The 10,131-nt window shown below is 41.5% G+C and overlaps 1 protein-coding gene across 1 annotated transcript; it reads left to right on the top strand.

Moving 5' to 3' along the window:
* The first annotated feature begins 358 nt into the window (after window positions 1-358).
* trim39l.1.S (tripartite motif containing 39 like gene 1 S homeolog) lies at window positions 359-7,009 on the top strand. Its single transcript, XM_041584682.1, has 2 exons — window positions 359-406; window positions 4,808-7,009. The coding sequence occupies exon 2, from the start codon at window positions 4,820-4,822 to the stop codon at window positions 6,443-6,445; it is 1,626 nt and encodes a 541-aa protein (XP_041440616.1). The 5' UTR covers window positions 359-406; window positions 4,808-4,819; the 3' UTR covers window positions 6,446-7,009.
* The last annotated feature ends 3,122 nt before the right edge of the window (window positions 7,010-10,131 follow it).

The raw sequence follows: 10,131 nt of genomic DNA, 5'->3' as shown, positions 1-10,131 counted from the left end.
TGTGCTCCTAGTGCTACATTTAGTGCTACACCTAGCTGTACCCCTAGTGCTTCTTCTAGTTGTACTCCTAATGCTACTCCTAGTTGTACTCCTAGTGTTACTCCTAGTGCTACACCTAGTTGTACTCCTAGTGCTTCTCCTAGTGCTACTACTAGTTCTATTACCTGCTCCCGACACACAGCACAGAAAGCCCAGCCCTATGATCTAATGTTAAATACATCCCATAATATCAGCACTAAAGAGAAACAACTTCCTCCCACCTCAGTAAGTGAGTGCTGGCTTTACACACGCCCCCAGAAGGGAGGGGAAGGAGGAGGAGCCCCTAGTGAACCTGTGAGGGAGGGGGAGGAGCTAGCTGTGCTGCTGTTACACTGGCTGGAGGTTTTGTGCGTCGTGTGAGGAGAAAGTAAGTGACTGGACTGTTTCTTGTTTCCTCTGTGAGTGTGAGTGTGAGTGTGAGTGTGAGTGCTGGCTGTGTTACTGTGTTACATGGGGGGGAGTAGATAGAAATGAGAGAATGAGTTGTAAATAAAAAGTCTGATAGAATAAAAAGGAGGGAAGTGAGTGTGAGCTGTAACCCTGTGATACAATATATAATTAATTACACAGACTAATTGTCCATCACAGGGGAGGGGCCTCACGAGCAGCTTTAACCCTAGAACTGCCCATACGACTCCCACAGCTCAGTCTAATACCTGACACTTTATTTCCTCAGTCACAGCCATGAAATAGATTTAAGTACAAACACTGAGACTATAGTGTAGCTCCTCCCATCTGCCCCATCAATATATATCAGTAACGAGTATCTGCCCCTGCAGCAAAGTGTTACTACTCCCAGTCATTACACACTGGCCATACAGTAGTACTACTAGCCCACGGGCCTGAGCTCCTCTTATACTTATACGTATTGTGTGTAACGGAGACTGACTCACGCGAAACTTCGGGCGACTTCGGAAAATGAAGCGAGTGCCATCCCACCGTTCACTTAAACTCTAGCCGACAGGAAGGCTTTTCAGGAAGATTAGTCGCCCGAAGAAGAGGCGATTTGTCCCTAGGTGACTAAATGTCCCCGAATTTTAGTGACATTGATTCACATATTTCTAAGGAGAATAAGGGGAGTCCACTCCTCGGCGCTGATATCATTACTACTACTACTACTACTCTGTATTTACTACAGGGAAAAGCACCTGCGAGTAACGGCACTCGATTATTACTCACAATTAATTTATATGTAGCGCAAGACACAATTACATTTACAAACAAATTGTATTAATATTCGCCATAATAAAACTGATTCATTATTAATTCATTGTATAAAGTTATATGTAAAACACAATATTTCTATTTACACAATGTGTAGCGACCCATAAACTTTACTCATCGTATCCCAGTCCATCCGGTATTTAAAGGGCAAGTCAAAATAAAAATTCTAAGTCTAATTAAAGAAAACAGGATTCTAAGCAACTTTCCAAGAGACATTAAAGTTATTTGTAATGTTACTTCTTTTCCATATTGCAAAAGTCTTGGTTCCCCGGCAGCAAATACAGGTCAGTGAATCAGTTCCTTGTCCTACATTGTATCAACAGTCTGAACCATCAAGGCAGAGAACAGAAAAGGACAGACACGGCTTTCAGTAGCAAAACATCTTCAAATAACTTAAAAACCATAGAGAATTTAATGAATGTATATTGCAAAGTTGCTTAGAATTATGAATTCTTTTATTAGGCAAAAAAGTTTTTTTCTTGACTTGACATTCCCTTTAACTTAGACGGATCTCAGTACAGTTCTGTACTATGCCCAGATCTGAAGAATTTGCTGTTTAATTGCATTTTCCAGACATTTCTAAAAGTGCTGTAGTGGAGCGAGTCAAAGTGGACTCCAAGTCCCATGATGCACAGAGGTGATACCATTGTGTGCTCAGTTTGTCTTATACTCAATATCAACTTGTAGTCTTAGTCCTTAGTAGTGAGGGGCGAATCTCACCATTTTACTCCAATGAAAATTAGCAAAACAGTGAAAGGTTTATGGGCGCGTCTATTACATGTGTCAAACTTTTTTTGACGTGCACCAATTTTTTCCATCCATTAGACTCTATGGCGCAAATTCACTAAGCGCCGAACGCTAGCGTCAATTCGCTAGCGTTTGGCATTTTCGGTACTTTGCAAATTCACTAACGAACGCTGGAGTAGTTTCGCTAGTGTTACTTCGCACCCTTACGCCAGGCGAATTTTCGCTAGCGACGTAACTACGCAAATTCACTAACTTGCGCAGTGTATTGAACGCTACCTTTTACGCTAGACTTCCTTCGCCACCTCAGACCTGGCGAAGCGCAATAGAGTAGATAGGGATTGTTTCCAAAAAAGTCAAATTTTTTTCTAAGTCCCAAAAAACGCTGGCGTGTTTTCTACATTATGGGTGATAGGCTGAAAAAGATCGAAAATATTTTTGGGGCTCCCCTCCTTCCCCCCTACATTTCCTGACTCATGGCAACTTACCTAGACAGTGGGCACATGTGTAGGCCAAAATAAAATTTTTATTTGCTGATTTGAAGGTTTTCTAGGCATTTGTAGTGCTGATACGTGTTCCTCCATTGAAATTTGAATTTCGCGCCGTATGCAAATTAACCATCGCTAGCGCAACTTCGCAAACTAACGCTCCCCCTGTGCGCAACTTCGGATTTTAGTGAATTTGCGGAGCGCTGGCGAAAATACGGCTGGCGAAGTACGGCAAAGTGCGGGAAATTGCGCCTGGCGCAACTTCACATCTTAGTGAATTTGCCCCTATGGGTGTCATTCTTGTGATGAAAAAATTTTGCTTATCACTAGTCGTTAGTCATAATCTTTAACAAGCGCAAGTGTGAGGTTTTATTCAAGGACATCCTATGACATCACACCACTGCCAGTACTTTACTGTACAGCACACCTCTGTCATTCATATTTAGTGTGTTTTATCTGTATATGTAACAAATTGGATGAGATATCTGTTGCAAATTGCAATCCAGGCCTGGATTTGTGGCAAAGCCACAAAGGCCCAGGTTTAGGGCAGCAATATTTTAGGGGTGGCATGCCACCCAGCCACATGCAGAGCAGAGAATGCAGAGTTCCTGCTTTGCGCTCGCATGTGGTGCGTGCTAGGACCGCGAGGCCTCGGGGTATTGTGGACGCAAATCTAGCCCTGTCAGAAACATTTTAGGCCATTTTTGGAAATGTAATAAAAATCACTAACTTTAGCAAGGTTTTGCTGTTTGTCAGTTTGGAGTGGCGAGGCATCTATCCAGGACATACACATCAGCTTGTTTATATAAACTATAGTAGTACTTATCTGTTATCTACTGTGTATCCTGTGCTTGAATGGCTGCCCCCATGGCTACACAGCAGCTTGTTTATATAAACTATAGTAGTACTTATCTGTTATCTACTGTGTATCCTGTGCTTGAATGGCTGCCCCCATGGCTACACAGCAGCTTGTTTATATAAACTATAGTAGTACTTATCTGTTATCTACTGTGTATCCTGTGCTTGAATGGCTGCCCCCATGGCTACACAGCAGCTTGTTTATATAAACTATAGTAGTACTTATCTGTTATCTACTGTGTATCCTGTGCTTGAATGGCTGCCCCCATGGCTACACAGCAGCTTGTTTATATAAACTATAGTAGTACTTATCTGTTATCTACTGTGTATCCTGTACTTGAATGGCTGCCCCCACGGCTACACAGCAGCTTGTTTATATAAACTATAGTAGTACTTATCTGTTATCTACTGTGTATCCTGTACTTGAATGGCTGCCCCCACGGCTACACAGCAGCTTGTTTATATAAACTATAGTAGTACTTATCTGTTGTCTACTGTGTATCCTGTACTTGAATAGCTGCCCCCATGGCTACACAGCAGCTTGTTTATATAAACTATAGTAGTACTTATCTGTTATCTACTGTGTATCCTGTGCTTGAATGGCTGCCCCCATGGCTACACAGCAGCTTGTTTATATAAACTATAGTAGTACTTTTGCATATACTGCAGTACTAGCTATAGTTCTAAAGGTGTGCACTTTTTCTGAAAATAAATATGTCCGTATGTAGCACATTCCCTATGTCGGTATTTGATCAGATCACAGAGCTGACGGCTGAGCCCTGTAAACATAGAGAGCAGCCAGGGTTGGACCCTGAAATAACCCTGTGGGTTCCCGTTTCTTGTGGGCCCTGCCGGCCCAGATCCTCACCCTGCACCTCTTCCTTTCCTTGTGCCATAAGCAACCGGTTGCGGCAAAAATAGTGCGCATTTGCGACAGAGGGGGGTCGTGAGGAAACAGTCCCAGTGGGCCTTGGGCCCCCCAGTGCGACCCTGAGAGCAGCCGTAGTTACAGGGAGATTCCAGGGAACACAGTTGTTGGGAGAAAGCTTTGCATTCAGCATAGGGGAGGGTGGAACTATGTTTGTGATTTTGTGACATCACAGCAAGGTGTACCCCCCCCCCCACTCAGTAATCTCTTTCAATTGGCTCTCGGAGAAAGAAGCCCAATAGTCTGTGATATTATTTTATTTTAAAAGTAAGTATTTTTATTAAACAGATTTGAGCATATTATTTTCATGATATCCGTCCAACTGGACACTTCTTATTTTTATGATGGTTCTGCTTCGTGGTAAACTCCATGGATTTTGATTGTATTATCCCTTGAACTTATCATGATATTGAGTGGGAAAGAATCCTGCCCTGCGTCGGTTAATGTTACAGTAAGAAAGTCCCCAGATCTGAAAATTGTTCCCCAGAAAGACTTTCAGTTTCGTTTCTTTTTTCCTGTTTCTCAGAGGCAGTTCCTGATGTCAGTGATGGCGGCTGCAGACGTGAGAGACGAGCTGAGCTGCTCCATCTGTCTGATCCTTTATACTGAGCCTGTAATGCTGCCGTGTGGGCACAACTTCTGCCAGGGCTGCATTGAGAAGGTGCTGGACACCCAGGAGGGATCTGGGGCTTATTCCTGCCCTGAATGCAGACAGGAGTATGAGGAGCGCCCTGCCCTGCCCAGGAACAGAACTCTGGGGAACATAGCAGAGAGATTTCGTCCAACTGAGACCCAACTGGGAGAGACCGGGATCTTCTGCACCTACTGTGTCCTCTCTCCTGTACCTGCTGCTAAATCCTGTCTCCTGTGTGAGGCTTCTCTGTGTGATACCCACCTGAGGGGGCACAGCCAGTCACACAAGCACATCTTAACTGCCCCCACACGTTCTTTTGGGGAGAGGAAATGCCCCCAACATGATGAACTTCTAAATTATTACTGCCTCAAGGACTCCGTCTGTATCTGCCAGTGCTGTGGATGTTTTGGAGATCACAAGGGGCACAATGTGGAATCTCTGAATAAAGCCTTTGATAATAAAAAGATCCAGTTAAGACAAGTTCTAGAGAAACTGCCCATAAAGAGAGAAGAGACTGAGAGACGAGTGCAGAGACTGCAGGAGCGCAGGAGAGAAGTAGAAGAAAAAGCAGCCGGTGAGACAGAGAGAGTCACTGCCCTGTTTAGAGACATCAGGGAACAGCTGGAAGCCCTCGAGATGAGACTCCTGAGTGACATCTCCAGCCACAAAGAGAAGATTTCTCTCCCACTTACTAATCTGATCCGGGAGCTGGAAATAAAGAAGAAAAAGCTGGGAGAGAAGATGCGTCACATTGAGGAGCTGTGCAACATGGGAGATCCATTCTCTTTGTTAAAGAAAATGGAATCAGAAGGGGCTGATATTTGGGAAGCCGACTGCAGAGATATTGTGGGCCAAGAGAGTGATGATGAAATGCTCCGTGATGCTAATGATATGGATGAGGTTCTGATTATGGATCCGATATACAGGGGCTTACAGGATATAGTAACAGGGACAAAGAAAGGACTGGGGAATGAGTCAATAATCATGGATACAAACACAGCTTCTATGAACTTAACAATATCAACCGATGGTAAATCTGCATCTTACTCACGCTCAAATTCAATACAGGTTTACAGTAAAAAATCACAGAAATTTCAGGTTTGTGCTCAAGTTTTAAGCACCGGGAGTTTCAACAAGGGGCGACATTACTGGGATGTAGATTGCAGTAAGTCAGCAGAGTGGCGGGTTGGGGTGGCCTATCCCAGTATAGAGAGGGGGGGAAATAACTCCCTTATTGGGAATAATAGCAAGTCCTGGGCTGTTGCTCACAAAACGTTTTTAAGTTTTTTTATGGATGGATATATAGTTTCTGCGGCACATGATGGGAAAAAAAACAGCTTATCTGACCCACATGGCAGATCTGAACCCATTAAGCAAATCCGAGTGTATCTGGACTATGAGGCCGGACGTCTGTCCTTCTATGAGCTGAGTGAGCCAATCAGACACTTACACACCTTCACTGCCACATTCACTGAGCCCCTCCATGCTGCATTCTATGTAGGGGAGGAAAGTCTGACTGTTATTGACTAGAGCTGAGCCCGACAAATTTGACAGCCGAGTGTGCAGCACCCAGTCCCTAGTGTTGGTAGGAATTAATGAGAAGCAGATGGGGAGAGGGTGCAATGCTGCCCCTAAAACCAGTCAGTGTGCTATTACATGCTGGAGCCACATTTATAACCATTGGCACCACTGGGGGAAAAGGGGTCAGGACCTATATTTTTCTACCTAGTTCTGAATTGTCAGGTATGAGGCACTGAAACCTAATGCTCCCCCCCAAAATGACCTTCCGTGGCCCCTCTGTATATACATATATAATAGGGCTCATTCATGAAATGGACCACAGAGACCAGTGGCTATTCACACAATGCTCCATGCAGTGGGCAAAGTGCAAAAAATGTCACATTATGTAGGACATGTTCTGTATATAAACCCTAATGTGTTGGGCAAAGCAAAAAGAAAGATTTATGGGAAATAGTTGGGAGAATCCTGCACTGCCAGTAGGATAATGATCTATAATACACAAAAGCCATGAATATCCTGTAAATTATATCCTTATAAACCGTGAGTTCTGATGTCATCAGTTATAAACGGTGAGTTCTGATGTCATTTCTGTCACATGACTCACTGAAATTTGTGTATTATAATAAATAAAGTACCCCCAGTTGTAAAATATGAGGATATTAGAAGTTACCTCGGAGTTCCATGACCTGTATAACTCAGCCTTCCGCCTCGTACTTTTATATGGTCATGAAACTCCTCTGTAACTTATAATATCCTTATATTTTACAAGAGGGGGTACTTTATTCACTATATTATAATATGCTGGGCAATCCAGGGTCACTATGCTGTTATAAAATGGGAAGTATATGCTGTGGGGTCATTGTATTATTCTACTGCTGTCCTATTGAATTGTAATTATATATATATATATATATATATATATATATATATTGGTGAATGGAATAAACAAATTACTTACATCTGAATACAGTCTGCAATTCTGAGCAGGGAAAAATATTTATTGTACTTCTGATGTTTGTTCCTGAATGTGGGAGAGAATTCCCTTATGTTCATGTAACTGTCTGTATTTCCTTCCTGTCAAACACAGCAGCACTCTCTTGCTTTATGGCAGACATTTTCTAACTGTGACATTTTGACCACTCCTGTTTTGTGACCGCACCCCTTAAATGACGCGTCCATTTAACCAAATTTGGCAGGTTTTAAAAAGTTTTAACACGGGGTTTAGGGTCTTGTTTTATATGTTGAGTAAATTCATTTACAGGTATAGGATCCCATATCCGGAAACCCGATATCCAGAAAGATCCGAATTACGGAATGGCTGTTTCCCATAGACTCCATTTTATCTATATAATCCAAATTTGTAAAAATGATTTCCTTTTTCTGTGTAATAATAAAACAGTCGCTTGTACTTGATCTCAACGAAGATATAATTAATCCTTATTGGAAGCAAAACCTGTCTATTGGGTTTATTTGGGTTTAAAGGAATTTCTAGTAGACTTAAGGCATGAAGACCCAAATTACGGAAAGATCCGTTATCCGGAAAACCTCAGGTCCCGAGTATTCTGGATAACAGGTCCCATACCTGTATTAGTATTAAGAATTAATGCTGTTATATAATAATTAAAAAATGGCCGGCCTACCTTTTTGCACCTCACATATAAAGACAATAAATAGCTGTATTAAATAATCTAAAAACCATTAAAATTAATTAAGGAGGGATTCATAAGCAATGATGTTTAGTTAATAGAGTTTAACCTAAAGCTCATGAATGGAGGCATTAAAGGGGTTGTTCACCTTTAAATTAACTGTTAGTATGATGTAGAGAGGGATATTCTGAGACAATTTGCAATTGGTTTTATTATTTGTGGGTTTTTACTTAGCATTTTATTCAGTCTACAATTTCTCCTATCTGGTTGCTAGGGTCTAAATTACCCTAGTAACCATACATTGGTTTGAACAAGAGACTGGAATATGAATAGGAGAGGGACTAAATAGAAATAAAACTCAAATTCGAGTTTTTGGGTTCATTAAATTTGTCCAAGCTGAGAAGATTAGATTTTTGATTTGTCAAATTTAGAATTTATGGGAGTTTTGAATAACTCACATGAATTCGAAATTTGACCCGTGATAAATGTGCCCCTAGATGTGAATGAGTTAATAGCTCTAGTCATGTATGCCCTCCTGCCCTGCCCATACACATATTGATTTATTTTATGGGGCAGATTAATCAAGGGGTGAATAAAAAATTTGAAATTCAAATTTTCCATTTTTTTTATGATCAAAACTGTCAAATTTGAATAGGGAGTTTTTAAAATCCGATTCGAAGAATTGTTATTATACGCGAATTTGATCTGTGATGACTGCTTACCGCACGAAATGTATAACTGGTAGATGGAAAGTGATAATGTCATCTATGTCACATGTAATAACTGCATTTTGAAATTAAAAAAATAAAGTTTAAAAAAAAAAAAAAAATCCAATTCGAGTTTATAAAATATTTCATTTCGATTTTTGAGCTTTATCATACTCTGGCCTTTTAAGAACTCAAATTCGACTATTCACCACCTGCCGAATTGCTGTATTAGTCAATGGGAGCTGTCCAGGGATCATTTTGGTGATGTTTGCAGCCTTCAAACTCAAATGGAATTTGATTCGAGTTTTTGGGTCCATTTAATCTATCTGAGTTTGAAAAATTCTATTTTTTAATAAATTTCGATTTTGAATTTATGGGAGTTTAGACGAGTTTTTAAAAACTCAACGTGAATTCAAAATTCGACCTTTGATAAATGTGCCTCTAACTGTTACATTGGGCCTTAAAGGGGAATTAAAGCCCCCCACTATTAAAAATCCCTACCCCTACCCTACATATTTCCCCTTCCCTGCTCCCTCCAGCACAGGTGATAACACCTGTAAGTGACCCTAATCCTTTAATTACCTCTTGTTGCAGAGTCAGCGCAGTGGAGCTCACGGCCGCCATCTTTGGTATTCTTGGGAAAGTGACTGCAGTATTGGCGCATGCGCAGTAGGAGGAGTCTTCCAGTTCATGAAAACTGCGCATGCGCCAAAAGTGATGAAAATTGCTGAAATGAAGGAAGAGGACCCAACCTGAAGAGCCGGAAGATGGTGCTGTTGAGCTCCACTGTGGGACACACATTACACACTAAGGGGCACATTTACTTAGGGTCAAATATCGAGGGTTAATTAACCCTCGATATTCGACTGCCGAATTAAAATCCTTCGACTTCGAAGTCGTAGGATTTAGCGCCATTCTTACGATCGAAGGATTTTAATCCATCGATCGAAGGATTCTCCTTCGATCAGGAAATTGTTAGCAAGCCTATGAGGACCTTCCCCATAGACTAACATTGACCTTGGTAGGTTTTAGGTGGCGAACTAGGGGGGTCAAAGAAATTTTTAAAGAGACAGTACTTCAATTATCGAATATTCGAACGATTTTTAGCTTCGAATCGTTCGATACGAAGTCGTAGTCGTAATTTTCACCTGAACAGTTGGGTTTTCTGTGGCCCATTTGAGTCTCAACCTTGTGAAACCCAAACAATAATCTGCCCAATAAATGAAAAACATTTAAATACGAAGATCCTCACCTTAATGTGGCTCAGTTATTATCAAGTGCCGTTCATTTATTATTACAGGCACGGGACCTGTTATCCAGAATGCACGGGAGCTGGGGTTTT

This window comes from Xenopus laevis, chromosome 2S (assembly GCF_017654675.1).
Source record: "Xenopus laevis strain J_2021 chromosome 2S, Xenopus_laevis_v10.1, whole genome shotgun sequence".
In the NCBI taxonomy this organism is placed as follows: domain Eukaryota; kingdom Metazoa; phylum Chordata; class Amphibia; order Anura; family Pipidae; genus Xenopus; species Xenopus laevis.
Note: the sequence above shows the minus strand (reverse complement) of the source record. Positions and strands in the feature narration are given on the sequence as shown.

What these genes read in the sequence shown, in the direction of transcription:
- trim39l.1.S (XM_041584682.1), top strand. Translation starts at nt 4,820, where the DNA reads ATGTCAGTGATGGCGGCTGCAGACGTGAGAGACGAGCTGAGCTGCTCC.